Source organism: Haliotis asinina, chromosome 2, assembly GCF_037392515.1.
Source record: "Haliotis asinina isolate JCU_RB_2024 chromosome 2, JCU_Hal_asi_v2, whole genome shotgun sequence".
Taxonomy (NCBI): Eukaryota; Metazoa; Mollusca; class Gastropoda; order Lepetellida; family Haliotidae; genus Haliotis; species Haliotis asinina.
Window position 1 is genome coordinate 48,972,506 of NC_090281.1, and position 21,118 is coordinate 48,993,623.

General features: G+C 39.7%; 1 protein-coding gene across 1 annotated transcript in view; it reads right to left on the minus strand.

The window, feature by feature from the left end:
* Nucleotides 1-953: 953 nt before the first annotated feature.
* LOC137273847 (UDP-glucose 6-dehydrogenase-like) overlaps nt 954-21,118 on the minus strand; it is a 41,386-nt gene continuing 21,221 nt past the window's right edge. Inside the window, exons 2-12 of the mRNA XM_067806721.1 lie at nt 10,831-11,002; nt 9,742-9,879; nt 9,313-9,477; nt 8,852-9,049; nt 7,849-7,996; nt 6,571-6,665; nt 5,725-5,855; nt 5,286-5,381; nt 4,249-4,289; nt 3,399-3,490; nt 954-2,417 (exon numbers count right to left, since the gene is read on the minus strand). Coding sequence (XP_067662822.1) covers nt 2,244-2,417; nt 3,399-3,490; nt 4,249-4,289; nt 5,286-5,381; nt 5,725-5,855; nt 6,571-6,665; nt 7,849-7,996; nt 8,852-9,049; nt 9,313-9,477; nt 9,742-9,879; nt 10,831-10,989 — 1,437 coding nt within the window. The 5' untranslated portion in view covers nt 10,990-11,002 and the 3' untranslated portion in view covers nt 954-2,243. The remainder of the gene's footprint in view (nt 2,418-3,398; nt 3,491-4,248; nt 4,290-5,285; nt 5,382-5,724; nt 5,856-6,570; nt 6,666-7,848; nt 7,997-8,851; nt 9,050-9,312; nt 9,478-9,741; nt 9,880-10,830; nt 11,003-21,118) is intronic.

Here is a 21,118-nt window from a genome sequence, read left to right on the forward strand (position 1 = left end):
GTACAAAGGCAACCCCGGCATTGTTCTGCAGAGCAAAATTTGCACTGTGTCAAGGTATGTTGGCAGTCACAGCAAATTTGATTCACACCATTCAAAGGCACTGTTCTTCTTTTGATCTAATTGAAGCTTTGCAGTGATGATCTACTGACCTAGATTACTGAAAGACAATATAACACAGGGATGACAACAGATGAAAGTGATTTCAGCTGAAAATCAGCTGCAGGTCTGGGGGGGAAACAATGTATCTAAGAAGTTACAATGAAATCCTGAATTTTGATTGCCCAAGAGACACTGATGTGGGTACTTGGTGTTGACAAGCAGGACCTCACATCCTAAATATTTTCTCCCTGGATTTGGACGAATCTCAAGACCGATTGGTTTACATTTAAATCCTCAGATTTGCGGAAAACTGCCATTCCTGACAACAGTTGCGCACTGGGTGCCATTTACCACATCTTCATCCCACACTTAGTCATTGTCTGAGGAGAAACTACATGTACTTCGTTGTAGGGCAGGACAGAAGTCGTTGAATCTCTGAGGAGACAAGGTGTGAAACACAGTTACCATCCAACAAATCTCCAAATTGTGACACCATCTGCTTAATCAACATCCCCAAAGTCTGAGGTATGTAAGTAGACAATAATCGTCAGTACCTATAGTCTGTTTGTCACTAATATTGGTTTGTATTACAAGGGGGAATGTACATTAAATAAAACACCAAGGGTTGGTAGGGTTGGTTACCATTCATCATGTACCACAGATGCATTTGTTTCACTGTTCCAACTACTGCGCTTATCCCCTAGTAATACAAACCAGTAATAGTAATATGAATCTATGATTGTTTGATAAACAACTTTTATCCTGAGTTGATTAAAATTGTGAAATTTAAATGTTCAATTGGCAAGCTAAAATTAGGAGGATTCACAATCTCAGTTTCACTTTATTTGATTTCCTTTTTTGTGTAAAGATAAAGCGAAATTCCTTAATGTGTTTTGACTGCAAACAGACCATAGTGTTAAACTGAGATTCCTTTCCATAAATTTTCATGAGAAACAGAAAATATCAAAACTGCAGATTCAAACCTGAACATTTACAGGTATTAAATCAAACTTAGAAACCTTTAACTCAGATTACCTTCACTAGAGTCAATAACAAAAGAAACACATACACCTACAACAATGATGATTAGTGATGTTCTGAATATGTCAAGTAGGCTGAAAGGCTGAACTGAAGGAACTCATGGGATCTAATCCATCTGACTGTGACTTACACAGCCCATAGTTTCCATGGCCATACATAACAAAATTATGTTGGCAAAACCCTGAAAACATTTTCTCACTGGCCCCCGTATATATCATGTTTTAAAGCTTTACAGATGGGTGAGTGAGTGAGGTTCTATGTTGCAATATTCCAGCAAAATATCATGTTGAGGACACTAGAAATGGATTTCACACATTGTAACTATGTGGGCAATAGAAGCCAAGTTTTTGGTGTGACGCTATAACCACTAGACTACACCACCTCCCCTCTACAAACTGGAAGTCTGATCACAGTATGTGACTAAGTAGTGAGACATGTCAGTTATTGATTTCACTATTTTACACTCTCTTCCAACATGTTTGTCAAGTTCTCCAGCTGAATCTTTTCCTCTTGTAAAACATGTAGGAAGTGCACTACCATATTAGCATGGTTAGTATCTGAAAGTATTAAATGGCTGAGATAGAATATATATATCTTTCACAATAATGCAGTCGTCAGCAAAATCATGGTAAACATAGACTCAGCAATAATGGTCGCAAAGTCAGAAATGCAAACAGAATGTCTGGTAAAATGCAGATCCTGAATGATATGATTTGAATTCATCCTACTGCAAATCTATGCAAAGTGCCGTTTTAAGGCAGTAAGTGATGAAGAATATTAGGACGAAAAATGATCTGGACAAACTTTGACAGAAACAAGTGGGACTGTTTCCAAGTGGGACTGTTTCCAACTGGGACTACCCTGAGACTTCCAAAGACTACCCCAAGCCTCTCCCAAGATTACATAGAGACCTTCCAAGACTACCCAGGGAATTCCCCAAGAGTTCCCCGAGACTACCCCTCGGCTTCCCCAAGACTAGCCTGGGCTTTCCCCAGGACTATCCCAAGACAACCCCAAGAGGATCCTGGGACTATCCCAGAACTCCCCTGGTACTACCCTGAGACTATTCTGGAGCTATCCCAAGAACACTCTGTTGGTCCCGCCTACTGAGCAGCTGGAGCCACTTGTCGGTTGACGTTTTTGCGAGTCAGTCTTTTGCCTATCGTCTCCACATGGAAACCAATGTCTATGAGGGCTTGGTGATTGACGATCATCCTCCCATCAAACAGAAAGGCTGGCTTCAACATCTTCTTGTAGATCTGCTGGTAGTCCAGGTGCTGGAAAAAGCATTTCTACAGTCAGTGAATTCCTAGCATGACAGTCACAAGACAGCTACATGACAGTCAGCAGTTAGCAGGAGCAAAGTTGGTTTTGACTTGTAGGTCTTAATGCTTTGATTGTAGCTATGGTGTCCATTTCGCCCCAAATAAGTCAGCTATTACAAACCGTGGTACTGCGGCATTATGCTTAGTCAGCTTTTACTAACCATGGTACCTTGCTTAGTAAGCTATTAAAAACATTGGTACTGAGGACCTATGCAGTTACAAACCACAGTATACCTATGCTTAGTCAGCTCATATAAACCTAAAGTGTGCTTCTCACTATATATTAGGTCATCTCTTGTTTTCCAAGAATAACTGCATTTGAGGTGTTTGTTTTGTATGGACAGGTCTTACTTTTCACTAGAAAGACCTCAAAAGACCAGGTTTTACTTTCTGCAGTCATCTTTTCCTAACTCTACAGGAACATCGACATTCAAATGATACATGAGTGTTTGAAATCAATTGAAAACCATCGTTCAAGATTAAGCTCAAGGTGCAAATGTTTTCCCTAGCAAGATTAAGACTGCAATTCTCTGTTTTGTAGGCGGACACTCTACCACACGGCCACCAGGCCAACGAAGGAAGTAGGGTTGAATTATCTATTTATAGTTACTGTCATTAAATTGATTTCACATGCACTTCAGTTACTGTTAAGTAGTTTCATTAAATGATCATCTACATGGTAATGATCATTCATTGACAGTATATATCTTAGAGATAACCCTTCTCCTCCGTTCTGGTAGACTATGTAAACCCATTGGGGTCAGGAAATCCCTCCCCCTCTGGTTTTACATTGTCTACCAAAACCTCGGAGGTGTGCTTTCAAATATACTTACAAACCATCGCACTGAGGATCTAGTCAGCCCTTACAAACACTGGCACTGAGGTACCTTATGTCAGACTGGTAAGAAACAGCAATGGTGCAACAAGCCTGACCTTGAATTCATCCCACTCCGTACATATGACCAGGGCATGGCAGTTATCACATGCTGTGTAGGGGTCTTGGTGGATCGACACCAACTCCGAGACTGGAACACGGAAATATAACCTTAGTGAGTGAGTTACAATTTAAAGCTACATGGTACTATTTTACCCATATCTTGAGTATGAGTGATTGAGTGAGTTTAGATAAACTCCAGTTACATAATCGAGTCTGGACCAGACAGTCCCATGATCAACATCATGGGCATTGATCAGTGCGACTGGGAACCGATGACATGTGTCAACCAAGTCAGTGAGCCTGAGAATCTGAATGTGGCTTGTGTTGTCAGCTTGATGCTTTAACCATAAGGCTTCCCCACTGCCCCATTATAAAATATAACCTGCATGCCAATATAACATGTAAAATCTTTAAAGCAATCTTAGCTCTATGAAAATCATCACTATATCAAAGTGTCCCAGGTTGATTTGTTCATGTGGCACTGCACCCCTGGCACATTTCATAAAAAAATCACAATTTTTGCGCTTAACAGCTTGCCATATACTAGTATATGAGCTGATGCTCTTGCAGTCTGTGTGCACAGGTGATACAAACGCTGCATGTGCCATGTGCCATGTGCCCAACACACATCATGCAGGGGGTGGCAGCACTCAACATGCAGGTATGCAAGTTTGAATGAATTGTTCATGTCACAGGGTTTTACATCCTGAAGTTAAATTCATGTCATTAACTTTTATTACAGTTTATTGTAATAATTGCTCAGGAGAATCTGAATCTGGCTTATTGACAATGTTTGACAGTTGTTCATGATATGGTTATCTTTACAAAAAACGCCTTCAGTCCTACCTGTATCTGGGTCTTGGGACAGGGCAGGTTCTGTTAATTCACTATGAGAAAGAGAAGCAATATGACTTTAGTTGTTTGTTGCTTAACACCACACTCAATTTTCCAGCTATTACGGTGGTGGTTTGTCAATTGAGTTGTCAGCATGACAAGCAGGTGTCTTAACCATAAGGCTACCCCACAGCCTCATTATGAAAATTGGAACAATGAAAATTCTCAGAATACTACCTCTAACAGTAGATTGCTTTTTCATGAACCTTGTTGTGAATCCACAGGTTTAGCTTGAATAAATATATTAAGTCTTCAGCTTTGTATTGCTGTACTATCTACAAGAGTTAGAGATAAATGAAAAAAGGTTAGATGATCATATGTCTAAGAATTATATGATGCAATAAACAGGTGTCCAATCAGATCAAACTCTCATGCCTGACCAAATCGCCTATTCTACCCTGCATCTTCACCAAGGGAGGTAAGTGTGATTCATGTTGACTTATCTTATAATTCAGCCAGAGTTAGTATCTTACTTCTCTGAGTGATGGTGTGATGAACAAGGGGGTATGGATAAACAATTTTCTCATTACAATATATGAAGGGTTCTAAGAAGATTCTAACTCTGTTAGGGACCGTTCCTAATTTATGGCTAGGGGGGGTGATGATTTCTAGTGGAATTCTCTAGTGGGCTAACCCATTCTGTTCTGGGGAGGTAGTGGGGTTATGAATTTTGTACAAATGTACAGGAGGGCTAATCAACTTTGCACATTATATGCAGGGGGTTGCCTACTTTGTATATAATGTTTTTGGTGTGTTTGATTCACATTGTACATGCTTCTCCATAAAAATTATTATCACTTCCACTATCCTTACATTATGAATCGCCCCTTACCAAAACTTGCATGATAGTGGTGTTACCAGAAATCTCACATACATTGTCAGAAAAGGAGTTGTGTAGTCACACAACTATTCCAATGTCTATCAAGAAGTTCCTTCCTTCCATCTCATTGTAATGGTCAGTGCAGCAAGGTTCCTTCAATAAGTCTCACCTGATAATCTGTGAGTGTTTCACCTGAGGGTCATATATCCGTAATCTGGCTCCCTCTTCCATTAAATACTTGCACAGATAGATTGCTGCTGACTCCCTAGGAAACAAATGAGACAAGCTGATGACAAGGGGAGATAACTCAGGGGAGACAACTCTAGCAGTGAATGCAGTGGCAGGTTGACCAGGACCTGTTGCTGGTTGTTCACAGTGAGAGAGAAACAGCTTGGGTAGTCATCAGTAATAAATAAAGCAATATCAGTCACAATGATCAGCTATGTATGTATATTGTTTATATTACTACAGTTCATCTATCCTGATATCCCATGACAGGGCCTTCACTAACACCTTTTGAGAAGTATACATTTGCGAGTCTAAAAACCCAGATTGCTATTCAACATTCAGGTGAAAATATATGTGAAAATCTGAATACAAGACATCACCTTGTATCTCCCGTGTCCTTCTTGAAGGCAAAGCCAAGGATGGCAATATTCTTGCCTGTGATTGTGTTGAACAGACATTCTATGACCCTGTTTGCAAATCTTCGTCTCTGGAAGTCATTGATGTCAATAACCTGCAAACCAATAAAACATGTCAAATCCTCAAAGCAATCTTAGGTCTGTGAACTATATCAAAGTGTCCCAGGTTGATTTGTTCATATAGCACCCCTGGCACATTTCACAAATTCACAATTTTGCTTTAACAGCTTGCCATACAGTTGAGCTGTCTGCCAGCAGGAACATCCTGGGCTCTGGCACATGCTGCTCCTGCAGCCTGTGCACTCAGGTGATACAGCCATGTCCTATGTGCCATGTGCCATGTGCCATGTGCCCGACACACACCATGCTAGCAGTGGCAGCCGTCAACGTGCAGTTTCCCTAATTAGAGGTACTGTAAACGTATCATATATTGCGTAGGTTTTATTTTCGCACTTTTCGTGCAAAATATTTTGCAGCGAAAAATTGTACACCACGAAATAAACCTTTCGTTCGTTAACTACACACATGCTTTTCTCTGAGTTGTTGCCATAACACATCAAGTTTGAGGACCGGAATCTATGGGAATGTTAAAATGGCAACTGACAGAATCAAAACAAATCAAACTTACTGTTGCTGTAATAGATTACCCACATCGCGCACTGAAAATAATTAATGAGCCCATTCCTATAGCTGAATTACAATTTTTTTCCCTCAGAGGCATTTCCTCTTAATCTATGGACTTCATGACATACTTTCCTTATCAAACCACCACCACCCTCTCCTGACATGGAGCACAAGTCTTCCACCCACCTGTTGCCAGTAGGCAGCCACCTCAGGCAGGTTGAGGCACTCACAGAGGTACACAAGATTCAGGACGTCTTTCTGGAAGCAGCTTCCTCCAAAACCTGGAACATGAACAAGTGAGTGAGTATGGTTTTACGACACTTTTAGCAATATTCCGTACATGCGTACATGCAACACATACACACCATCAACAACAACAACATACCACCACTACTACCTCCCGTTCTTACCATCCACAACTACCCCACTATCCACACCTCCCAACAGTGTACCACCCAACTTACCATCCACAACCACCCCACCTCCCATCTCTACACTTACATCAAACCATGGCCCCTGCTCCAACCCCTGCCTAACCCCCTCCCAACAGTGTACCACCCAACTTACCATCCACAACCACCCCACCTCCCATCTCTACACTTACATCAAAACATGGCCCCTGCTTCAACCCCTGTCTGGCCACCTCCCAACAGTGTACCACCCAACTTACCATCCACAACCACCCCACCTCCCATCTCTACACTTACATCAAACCATGGCCCCTGCTTCAACCCCTGTCTGGCCACCTCCCAACAGTGTACCACCCAACTTACCATCCACAACCACCCCACCTCCCATCTCTACACTTCCATCAAACCATGGCCCTTGCTTCAACCCTGCCTAACCCCCTCCCAACAGTGTACCACCCAACTTACCATCCACAACCACCCCACCTCCCATCTCTACACTTACATCGTACCATGGCCCCTGCTCCAACCCCTGCCTAACCCCCTCCCAACAGTGTACCACCCAACTTACCATCCACAACCACCCCATCTCCCATCTCTACACTTGCATCATACCATACTTGGGCCAATGCTGCTATAAGACTTAACTTCACAACCTGCTGAAACTTGGGCCAATGGTGTTGTGTGACCTACCTTCACAACCAGCGGAAACTTGGGTCAATGCTAATAGTGAGTGAAGGAGTTTAGTTTTACGCCGCACTCAGCAATATTACAGCTATATGGCAGATGTCTGCAAATAATCAAGTCTGGACCAGACAATCCAGTGATCAACAGCATGTGCATTGACCTGCACAAGTGGACACCAATGACATGTTCAACCAAGTCATCGAGCCTGACCACCCGATCCCGTTAGTCTCCTCTTACAAGCATAGTTGCCTTTTATGGCAAGCATGGGTTGCTCAAGGCCAATTCTACCTCGCTTCTTCTCAGGTCCCAATGCTGTTAAGTGACCTATAAAACCTTTGTGACATTAGCCTGAATCTACTGACTGACTTACCTATACTTGCTTGCAGGAACTTAGGCCCAATTCGGCTGTCAGTTCCAATGGCATTGGCCACTTCAGACACATCAGCCCCTGTTGCCTCACACACAGCAGACATGGCGTTGATGCTGGAGATCCTCTGTGCCAGGAATGCATTGGCTGCCTTCAAATTACAATTTTGAAGTCATTAGGAAAATAATTTAAATATATCTGCCTTCCCATTATCCCATGACCCAAGAGGCCAAACCCTTTATCTCACCTGTTAAGCAATGTTTAACCTAAATGTTTGAACATACGATTCAAGTGAAGAATGTGCTTCAGAATCTCTCTAATCACCAGTTTTAAACTGAAGTGTTATCACGCTTACTGAGATTTTTGTCTGAGTATGTGTGACTAAGAACACTGTGCTACATTGAAGAATGTATCCTTACTCTGATATATGGCCGAAATATTTCAATTTTCAGTCTCCTGAAATGAGGACCAGTTCTCTTTGGTGTGTTATAACATCAGTGAAAGGCAACCAGTCCCAATGTATGATGGCTTCTTTATGTCATACAGGCAGTGGGGTAGCCAAGTGGTTGAAATGTTTGCTAGTCATGCCAAAGACCCAAGTTTGATTCCCCACATGGGTATAATGTGTGAAACCCATTTCTGGTGTCCCAGCCTTAACATTGTTAGTGGCAAAAGCACTGTCAAACTAAATTCACTCACTCACTCTTTGTGTCATCCACTGAGTAGGAATGATACCTGGGTGAGTGCTGTGTTAACTAACACTGACTCTGAGTCTCTATATGGAAATGTTTCTGATGTACACATGAAAGGATAGAATTTATTGATGTATACATTTCTATCAAGAGGAACAGAATTTTGGGAAGCATATTCCTGAAGGATAAGAATATCCTCCAGACTGTTATGTTCCTCATAATAAAGCAGTGGACGTCCATTAATTCTCACCTTTGATGTTTATTTACTTCTAAATGCTATTTAAAGACCCACCATATTGTAAAGACAGACTAACCAGTTTTGACAGTTCCGAGGACCAGGTGTTCATAGTGATGATCTGTTCCCGAGGTACCCAGTGCTCGTAAATCCAGCACAGAGCATTAATGGCCTCTCTCCCATCAGGGGTCTCCTCTCCACCAATCAGCACCCGGTCTGGATTGAGGAGATCCTTGATAGCCGTACCCTCTGCCAGGAACTCTGGATTAGACAATACCTGAAACAGACAGATATTGGATTTGGATTTCTAATCACGATGTCTTGAGCAAACTTGGCTGTCCACAAGATCGTCAGACCAACAGATGGCAACCTGGCTTGAAATTCAAATTTGCTACCTTAGGAAAATTCTGAATTTTCTTACAGCACCAACCATCCACACAAAGTTCAAAATGCAAACAGTTGAGGCCTCCCTTGACTCTGTTGCTGAGAATGGGCCAGGTGAGATACATATGAAAAGATGATACCTATCCACATACTCACCTGGTACTTAACATCTTTCTTCACATTTGCCTTGAGGATGTGTGTGATGCTCTCAGCTGCCTTGACGGGGACAGTGCTCTTCTCCACCACAATTTTGGAACTTTTGGCAACAGCAGCTATCCTTCTGGCAGCAGACTCTATGTACTTCAGGTCTGCAGCCCGACCCTGCAACACACTGTGGGTGTCAGGTGGACAAGGCAACTAGAATCGTTGGCTAAGTCTGGTGATTGAAGCACTTGCTGGAGAGTTACTATTGGGAGTTAGACTTTAATTCAACAGACGGATGGAGAAGGGCATCATGAGAGACCCTAGATGTGTTCACAGAATCGATGTTGTGTTCTGATATGAGGAGACTACTGAAGATTTGGTCTTCACCAACCCCAACTTCCTGCTCAGGGTATCCCACTGTACCCTGATTTCAATGCTCACCTTGCCAATGCCGTAGTTCTTGGTGGGTGTGTTTACACAAATAAAGATGAGCTCCGCCTCCTGGATAGCTTGGTCAATGTTGGTGGAGAACTTGAGGTTTCTGCCTCTACATTCCTGGATAACCTCATACAACCTCGGCTGAAATACAGAAATAACCTCACATTTCCCCTTTTGACAAAACCCTTCTTTCAATCTCTCAAAATATGACAATAATATATCGGGGTGAGGGCCCTGAGCTGATAATGAGCTTTACCAGCCTGACTGTGCCAGGATCACCCGAACCCTCTCTGCTGCATTTCTATCTCAGTCTGTAAAACATAATAATAATAATAATGTTGTTGGACACAATCTGAAATTTGAAGTTGATTTTGTTGATGGTGATGTACTGCTGGACGGTACAGCGATGGGAGTAAACCAGGTGAAGTCGTTCACCAAGTCTGTTCAGAGTTGGTCCTTTGTGGAGAAGCTGTCTGAGAAGCCATTGCATTGTGTGTACACGCAGTGTGTGGAACAGAACAGCCTGGATGAAGTCGGCTGGTCTAAAATGTGAAACTGACGGCTTCCTTTTCGCTGCTCAGGACCAGTCACTTCCCACTTGCAATCGCCAGAGTGTGACTCTCAATCAAAATGTGAGTGAGTAAGTGAGTTTAGCTTTACACCGCACTCAGCAATATTACAGCTACATGGCTGCGGTCTGTAAATAATCGAGTCTGGACCAGACAATCCAATGATCAACAACATAAGCATCGATCTGCACAAGTGGGAACCGATGACGTGTGTCAACCAAGTCAGCGAGCCTGACCACACGATCCCGTTAGTCGCCTCTCACGACAAGCATAGTCGCCTTTTGTGGCAAGCATGGGTTGCTGAAGGTCTATTCTACCCCAGGACCCTTACAGGTCCAATCAAAATGTGAACATGAAATGTCGTCTTTGCAATCTGGTATGGCCGGGTATCCACAATCTCTAGCCACCACACCACAACTATTTAGGTAGATTAAGACACTTACCATTACCCAAACATAAGGATTGAAATCCTCATTGGATATCACACTTTGGACCTACAACAGACTGAAACTTGTTGACTCACCTCAAATATGGGCAGGTCATTGGAGTTCCACTGGTCAATTCTTTCCTGGCTAAGGTCAACGACCTCAACCTCCAGGTTTGGACACTTGTATGCGATGACTGCACATGATGGACCCCCCACATACCCAGCACCAATACAACAGATCTTCTTCAAGGGCATGTTATCCCACAGACTGAAAACAACAAAAAACTCACAAAATCTGGTTCCTACAACAAGCGTTCGCCCCTAACATAGCAATGTCCCTCACTGCTAAAGAAGAAATATTCATAACATATTCATTTCTCTTTACGTTTTGCTCAAACACAAGATTCATGAAATGACTGCTGTCTGGATAATCACCCAATGTAGGCTGTCAACAAAATTGAGGACATTGGTTGCAATGACTTATGGAATATTGCTTTCACATAAGTTCAAAATGTGGACAAAGTGTTTTGATCATATTGAAAATAAGAGCAAGGTCAACAAAATCGACTGGTGTCTGTGTAATTCCCTAATGTAGGCTGTCACCAAACTTAAAGACATTCAGTACAATAGTTCATGAGGTACCTATTTCATATTGAAAAGGAATAAATGTATTATAATATAATACCCATCATCAAGGGACAGTCATATAACAAGAGTATCAAAGTCAGATTTCAAACTAGTATATAATGTTAAAATGATAGCGCTAAAGTACTGTTGGAAATAGGAAAAAAACTCCTTTCAGGCTTTTATTCTGTATCCCTCAAATTTGCACAACTGCAAATATGATACGGCTAAATAACTCACTTTGGCCTAACTGGGAACTCTGTGGGATGCATAAGATGTTGGGCAAAACTTTGACTAGCTGCTGAAAACAATAGATCAGACTGCAGATGCAATTGCGCCGCTCAGCCAGGTACGACAATGGACGGTCGACTCACCTGCCATGATATGCATGCACAGCCTACAGGCACAAAGGGTTATCTCAAAGATATTTTATGCTTTTTCATGGGTGTTGAATATGTCTCATCTACTGATTAAAATCTTATGTGTCTGTCTTTCATAAAGATTATGCTGAGATATGTAAAAGAGTATGATACCCATTGAAAAGCATTGTATTTAATGTCTCAAAAGAAGATAGGATAGAAACTTTATCTTAAATTGAATACAATTCTGAGATATAAATGCTGAATTGGCAGGGTAAAATTATGAGGATTCAAAATCTTAATTTCACTTTATTTGACTTGCTTTTTCACTGAAAGTGAAATTCATCAATCGTCCTTTCAGATGTTAGCAATTGTGGTTAATGTAGCGATCACTCAAATATCCTTCAATTGAAAACCTGGTGCATTTAAATTTTCACACAATAGCTAAAAAGAACCTTGCTAGGCAAGGTTTTTAGCCACACATGTAGATATATGTCACCAAGAGTTTTACAGAATAATATCTGCACATCTTGTATTCCAACATTAGTAAACAGTGTTGTTTAATGACAGATATATAGATATCCTTATATTTACACATTCATTTTACAAGACTAAAAAAGTAATGCACATGAGAGAATCTTACAAAAGATGGAAAATCATTATTATTCAAGATTATTCATGTGTATATCTTGGTATCTAAACTTATCAATGCCTCACCTACATAACTAGAGATGGTTTACACTATAATTTTACATGACAAAGAGAGTTATACATAGAATATTCTTGGTCCTGATAAGGAGAGTCTAGCTCAAACAGACTTCACATTAGTCATGTAATAAAACAATCACTTTGAGATTTCCATAGAATGTGAGATATTTAGCTGCACGTTATGCGGTGATGGTCTTTTGCATCAAAATGACTTGCACCTGTACACCTCACACCTGGTGACACTTAACTGCCCTGTGTGATCAATGTAATGTATATGTATGTTACAGTCAGATTATGAAATCATTGCCCCATATCATCCAGTTCTGAACAACAAATTAATAACAGTAATCCGTACCTATCTCTACTCCCTGTTCTCAAGTACAGATTTACTTTATCAGATTACATAAATAATAATGCAACAAAATATATATACAAACACTGCATATACAAGTTTGAACAATATTACAATATATACTTATACAGATCTTTATTATTATTAAATCAAATCTGGAATGACACTACTGGTTACAAAGCTGTAAAAATTGTAATTCATGAGGAGATATTTTCTATTCAGGTTCATAACCAATTAGAGATGATGATCACTCTAGCAATATTCCAGCAATATAATGACAGGGACAGCAGATTGAACACTGGTCTTCATTGTGACAAGCGAACACTTTAACCATTATTCTACCCCACCATCCCTTAACCAATTACAGAGAAATATTACAATGTACGACTGAATCATGACCACTATAGATTATGAACTATTTGAGACTTTTGTCTAATAAAGGTTCATAAACAAGAATTGTTTGCCAACAATAAGCAATGTCTCCCACCGCTAAAGCAAATAAAATATTTAGAACATATTCATTACTTTTTTCTTTTTGGTCACACACAAAATGTGTGAAATGACTGCTGACAATCACCCAGTGAAGGATGTCAATAAAATTGAGGGCATTAATTGCAATGTTTTATGAGATCGTGCACAAACGTAATTTCAAAATGTGGACAATGTGTCATGGTCACATTGAAAATAAGATCAAGAATATCCAACTCGACTGGAGTCTACCTAATTTCCTAATGAAGGCTGTCACCAAATTTGAAGGCATTTGGGTACAAGAGTTTAGGAGATATTTTGTTAAACAAGAGTCGCTGTGACCTTCAAATAAGGTCAAGGTCAACAAAATCAACTGGTGTCTGCGCAATCCCCTACTGTTGGCTGTCACCAAATTTGAAGACACTGGGTACAACAGTTCATGAAATATTGTGTTAATGAGTTTGAAAAGTGGTCAAAGACTCACTGTGACCTTGAAATAAGGTCAAGGTCAACAAAATTAACTGGTGTCTGCGCAACCCCCAGATGTAGGTTGTCACCAGATTTGAAGACATCCGTTACAATAGTTCATGAGACATTGTATGAACAAAAAACTGGACATACAGACGCTGCTAATACACAGTCTCCCATTCCAAGTTGCGGCAGGTGATAATGAATTTCAACGCAAAACGTAGCAAATGTTAGGATGATAACATATGGTAATTAAAACACCTGGCCGACTGACATAAAATATTTTGAGATAGTTACTGTGTTCCACAGTTCCATGAAATAAACTGGTATATATAATAAATCTATGTAAAAGCATCTGATGTCCCACTGAGAGACAATCCTAAGCACCAATCAACATATCATTCCAAGAATAATGGGATTCAAAATCATGACTATTCATGAAATATGTTTTGGTGCCACACACACTCATGGCCAAGCTTCCTAAAAAACATGGTCAACCTGTTTGTGGCCAAGAAATTAGGTTTTAAAACTACATCTTATTAAACAGAGAGAGTGTGCTCCTAATGTGACTGTTACTGTTTTAACTCAGATATGTGGCCCTAAGATCTTCAGAATTGCAAGCTGGAATTACCAAAATCTGGAGTTTGCATAAAATGTTCAATTATGAAAGGAAATATATGACCATAGGAGTACAACCATAGGAGTACATGCAAGCTTTGTAAATACTTAAAATTAGGAAAATGAAAGAAAGGGAAACAACTGTATGAAACACAACTTTCCACCATAGTTTTACATTTGATCAACATATTCATCAGTTTAAGACGTATATAGAATTTCACCCAAGTGTCTATTGATATCAAATATATCACAACGAGTTGATAAAGCAAAAAGTATCCATGGTTAGCTGACAACCGTGATTTTTACCTATATCAGCAAGTGTTGATATATTTGATATCAGTAGACACACGGATGAGATTCTATTTATCATCCAAAATCATTCTTCATTAGTTTCAATGAAAAATGTACATCTCTGAACACAGTACTGCCATTACATTTGCAGTGCAGCAATGTCATAGCATTGTGACATCATCCAACTTCATGACATCATAGCATTGTCAGGCCATTGTACAAAATCTACTGTCAAAACAATATCTCCGAAGAGATATCATCTGATCTCACACAAGCGTATCCAAAACAGATACACTTTGCCAGTAACTTAACGCAACGGGTTGGCCATCAGAGGTCAAAGTCACTGACCCCCAACTATACTTTGTGATAAGGGATAATGCTTTCCTAAAAATATTAGGATGTGACACAATTGGTTCAGTATATACGAAGTATTCTACGAGACACCCATCATATTTATTGCTGTAACCACTGGATGTAGCCATGCTTGTCCTACTGTGGGGATTCAGGGTTAGAATAGGTCCCCAGAAATCTGTGCTGGTCCTACTGTGGTGATTCAGAGTTAGAATAGGTCCCCAGAAATCTGTGCTGGTCCTACTGTGGTGATTCAGAGTTAGAATAGGTCCCCAGAAATCTGTGCTGGTTCTACTGTGGTGATTCAGAGTTAGAATAGGTCCCCAGAAATCTGTGCTGGTCCTACTGTGGTGATTCAGAGTTAGAATATGTCCCCAGCAACCTGTGCTGGTTCTACTGTGGGGATTCAGGGTTAGAATAGGTCCCCAGAAATCTGTGCTGGTCCTACTGTGGTGATTCAGAGTTAGAATAGGTCCCCAGACATCTGTGCTGGTTCTACTGTGGTGATTCAGAGTTAGAATAGGTCCTCAGAAATCTGTGCTGGTCCTACTGTGGTGATTCAGGGTTAGAATAGGTTACCAGAAACCTGTGCTGGTCCTACTGTGGGGATTCAGGGTTAGAATAGGTTACCAGAAATCTGTGCTGGTCCTACTGTGGGGATTCAGGGTTAGAATAGGTCCCCAGAAATCTGTGCTGGTTCTACTGTGGGGATTCAGGGTTAGAATAGGTCCCCAGAAATCTGTGCTGGTCCTACTATGGGAATTCTGGGTTCCTCTGTGAGTTGTTTGTGAAAAGTATCAGCAGATTTCATCTAAATATTCCAGGGAAGATGTCTGTTAATGAATCTTCCCATCACGATATTTCTGACTGTCGATCATTTTATCTGTACTAAGATCCATTACTTCTAAGTTTTTAGGACCCGTGAAGGTCCCAGGGTAGAATAGCCCTTCAGCAACCCATGCTTGCCATAAAAGGCGACTATGCTTGTCGTATGAGGCAACTAACGGGATCGGGTGGTCAGGCTCGCTGACTTGGTTGACGCATGTCATCGGTTCCCAATTGCGCAGATCGATGCTCATGTTGTTGATCACTGGATTGTCTGGTCCAGACTCGATTATTTACAGACTGCCGCCATATAGCTGTAATATTGCTGAGTGCGGCGTAAAACTAAACTCACTCACTCACTCTAAGTTTTTAGCTATCTATGCCACATATGACAAATACAGCCAGCATCACAGCATACTAATGATCAGAAATTCCTTGCTATGTTATACATGCTAACAGTTTATAGAACACACTGAACATGTAAATATGCACTCATACTTACTCAGTAGTAAATGGAACAACACTGAGTCATGAAAAAAGTTATTTCAAAAACAGTTATTATATATATCACAAGATAAATCGAGAGGGGTCTTTTTGGGTATTTTTCAGAAGCTCCAGTTAGCCTAAACTTCTATAACCAGGGCTGTTTCTGTCCAAAAACTTCTAAACCCGGGGCTGTTTCTGTGTAAAAAAAATTGTACAACCAGAGCTGTTTCTGGCCCAAAACTTCTAAAACAGAGGCTGTTTCTGCCCAAAAACTTCTAAAACCGGAGCTCTGTCTAAAACCTTCTAAAGCCGGAGCTGTTCCTGGCTGAAAAAAGGCTTGTGGACTGTAATAAAATTAAATGGTACTCTAAATTTTGTGACAGAATGCATTTATCCACCTCTGTTAACTGTTGAATGACAGTATTATGTGTTGTTATTATTAATGAAAATTGTCCATAGGAAAATGATCAATGATTATCGATAAAAAATTGTGCTATTGATAATTTCATACATTAACTTTCATGACTGAAAAAAGTTTTTCGAATTTAGGACTTAATTTATCGTCTGCTTCTAAATTCAGTTCAGGACTGTTTTTTTGAAATAATCAATGCAAAAACATGTCACCATTCAACAGTGATGTGAAAAAGTAATTTCTTTCAGATACATGTATTTTCAGCTTTATTGTTCAAAGTTACATCTCTGATATGTATTTGATAATCTACTGCTATTTAGTTAATGAATATCTCGCTGATCTACATCACTAGCCAGCGCTAGTGAATTCAGATGACTTTTCTGTATGATAAGATGGGTGAACTTCTCACAATGATTAATTAGTATTACAAGATGATGTGACAGCAGCTATTGCTAGATGTACACATTGTATGCAGGGATGTATCAAAGGTGAGTGACTGAGGGAGGAAGCGAATGAAGAGTTTTACACCGTCATTAGCAATATTCCAGCAATATTCCAGCAATATCACAGCAGGGACATCAGAAACGGGCTTCACACATTGTGCCCATGTGGGGAATCGAGTCCGGGTCTTTGGTGTGACAAGTGGACACTTTAACCACTAAGCTATCTCACCTCCCCAGATGAATATTAAAAGAGGTGTGATCAGTGGATGTGTCCCTACATAGGATGACAATAACAACAATAACAACGACAATAACAACTGCTGCATTTATAACCCCTCCAAATCAGTGCGTAGGAAAATAACACAATATTACAACCCCAGTCAGTATTCACTTGAGTTGTTAACACCTCCCTGAGGACCATACAACCAAACCAGCCAGTGAGGATTAACAGACACACTACCACTCAACCAGGTACTCATTAACTGCTATGAACACCAATCTGGCACACACAAGTGACATGCAGGACCAAACTGCACCCAAAATGTCTCATGAGACAACCTACCAAACACAAATAACCAAAACTTTGTCTCTATATGACTGAAACTACTAAAACTTCAAACTACAGTGGAATCTGTCTACACCGGCACTCATTGGGACTGAAGAAATAATCCAGTTTAGACAACATGCTGTAGAGATGATGATAAATGTTCAAGCCACAGACAGGACGGCGATTTTATGCTGGTGTTGACAGCTTGCCGGATTGGACAGATGCTGGTTATGACAGCTTCCACTGTATAGTTATCAGTGATTCACAATATATTTTCAGACTTCATTAAACAGCCAATTCCTAGTATGTGGGATATGTTTGTAAGTCTACATTTTAAAACCACATGATTACTGCTCGAGTGTGACTTGCCATTCTTCTTTGATTCATGTCGTATGAATTTGTTAAAATTTGTGTCAAGAATTTCATGTTCATTCCTGACTCAGAACAACCACAACAAAAATAGCATGACCTCCCTTGATTCACTGTCGAGAACAAACAACGTCAACTATATGCTTGGCTTTTCACATAAGCTTTTGTATTGTGCTCTATGTATTGTACACAGACCAGAGGTCTTTGTACAAATAAAAACGTTTTTCCTTCTTTCACACAATGTAAGCCGGGACAAACAAGTTAAAGTGGCCAAGAAACTAGAGTGTGAGAATAAAAGAAGAAACACCTAGATTCTGATGTACTCAGACCTCTACGAGGCTATGTAGAACAGGGAGAATCTCTGTAACAATCTCACAGGAAAGTTAATGTTGTACTAGAGTTCTAAAAATAAATTCAACAAAAAGAATAAAAGATATACAGCAACATGCAGCACTTTGAATAGTTGTTATATTGCATTTGTGTCCATAAAATAAAGCTGCTGTGTCCGACAGCCAGTCACTCGGTAAGGACATCCGTACAATATCACTGAAAAGGCAAGAAATATTTCACACCTTCAAACTACTGTGTGTCAAAATTGAACAAAGGAAAGGGAGTTTTGTCACAAAGTAGGAATGTTTATCGGCGACAGAATATTGACACGTATGAAACGAGCAGTTCATCATTAACAACTGAGTTTTACGCAGACTTGGACACAAAAACTAGCCTGTTAGATCTTGACTGGTGAAAATCGAGACGGGCTAGTTGTTTTGTTTCAGCCACTTGTAGCTGAAATGACCAGATACATTTAACCAATGGTGTCCATCCTTGATAACAGGCTATGAGCTATGAATTAAAAAATATGTGTCTGAACTGACGAGCCAGATTTCATTAGTGGTATCAACCAATTGATGGCTTGTGAACTTTGAGTCTTTCACTGTAAAGCCACAGACATTGATACTTCGCCAGGTTATGCAGTGCAGCATTGTTCAGTCCAGCCTTTCCAAACGGTTACTCCATAGCTTTCCATTCTTCAATTATCTGGGTCATTTAGAAAATACTTTAAACTGCTGGCACTTGTCAGCCATACAAGTTTAATTACTAGAATATGTTTGCATATTTTTAACTTTAAATCAAGTCAGGCGTATTGTTGGCAATTTCCCAAGGCCTTTTTAGTTTGTGAAGAGTGGGGAACAGGGGTTTTAGATGTCATGCTAAAAATATTTTGTTAATATGATGACATGTATGCATGTGTATATGTGGCTGCTTGCACAAGCCCAGACTTTAGCTGATTTTATAGTGCTAGCTCACTGCGATACCATGCCACAGTCAAGCATGAATACCCCATGCTCAAACATGTTATGCTGACTCCAGTCCTTGTTTAATCCATTTATCCATGTTTATGCCGAGCTCCAGGCAGGGAGTAACAAGTAACATATTTTAACGTCTTTTGGTACATGCAACCAGAGATCAAATACTTAGTCTGGAGTTAAGCTTGTCAGTGTTTCAGATTTACATTCATTCCTGACCTGCCCCTACCTGGACAGTCCAGTGCCATGATAAATGTTTGTGGGTGAATGACAATTGTCATGTTAGAAAACACAACATGACTCGAAATGACCGAAGTTGATCATGGTGGGCATGATTTTCGATTCAGTTAGTTTGACATTCATGTTTTTCACAAGTCAGTTGAACTGAAATCAGACAGAATGTATTTGTTCTTAAATAGCAAAACTACTATATCAATATCAACACCAAAATAACATGAATACCACAAAGTCAGTATCAAAACCACAATATCATTATCAATACAACATCAATATCAACACCACAATATCATTATCAACACCACAATATCAATATCAAAACCACAGTATCATTATCAATACAATATCAATATCAACACCACAATATCAATATCAAAACCACAATATCATTATCAATACAATATCATTATCAACACCACAATATCAATATCAAAACCACAGTATCATTATCAATACAATATCAATATCAGCACCACAATATCAATATCAAAACCACAGTATCATTATCAATACAATATCAATATCAACACCACAATATCAATATCAAAACCACAGTATCATTATCAAGATCAATATCAATATCAACACCACAATATCAATATCAAAACCACAATATCATTATCAATACAATATCATTATCAACACCACAATATCAATATCAAAACCACAGTATCATTATCAATACAATATAAATATCAACACCACAATATCATTATTAACACCACAATATCAATATCAAAATCACAGTATCATTATCAATACAATATCAATATCAACACCACAATATCAATATCAAAACCACAGTATCATTATCAATACAATATCAATATCAACACCACAATAACAATATCGGAGACCCGGGTTCGATTCCCCACATGGGTACAATGTGTGAAGCCCATTTTCTGGTGTCCCCCGCCGTGATATTGCTGGAATATTGCTAAAAGCGGCGTAAAACTAAACTCACTCACTCACTCACTCACTCACTCACTCACTCACTCACTCACTCACTCACTCACTCACTCACTCATAACAATATCAAAACCACAGTATCATTATCAATACCACAATATAATTTTTTTATTATCAACACCACATTATCAATAATAATACCAATCTGTCAATGCCTCAATATCAATATAAAGAGTGAGTGAGTTAATATTTAACATCACACTGGCAATACTGCAGCCATATCGTGACGACAATATAAAGAAAAGACAAAATAAACTTATCATTGATGAAATAATGACAACGTAAAACAATGATCCCTGACATTATCTATTATCATTCTGATCAATGTATGTCAAGGCTTTGGCATTTTTGTCTGTGTGTGTATTTATTACCTAAACAAGTCAAATTTATAATTTTCACACTGTTTTAGCTCAGTTGGACCTCTTCATTGCCTATTTAATCAAGCAACAAACTTACAGATGCAACTTGTATTGATCATGGTAAATGTGTCTGTCACTACTGACAGAAAATCGTCATAACATTTAGATTTGAATTCAATAGCATACACAAA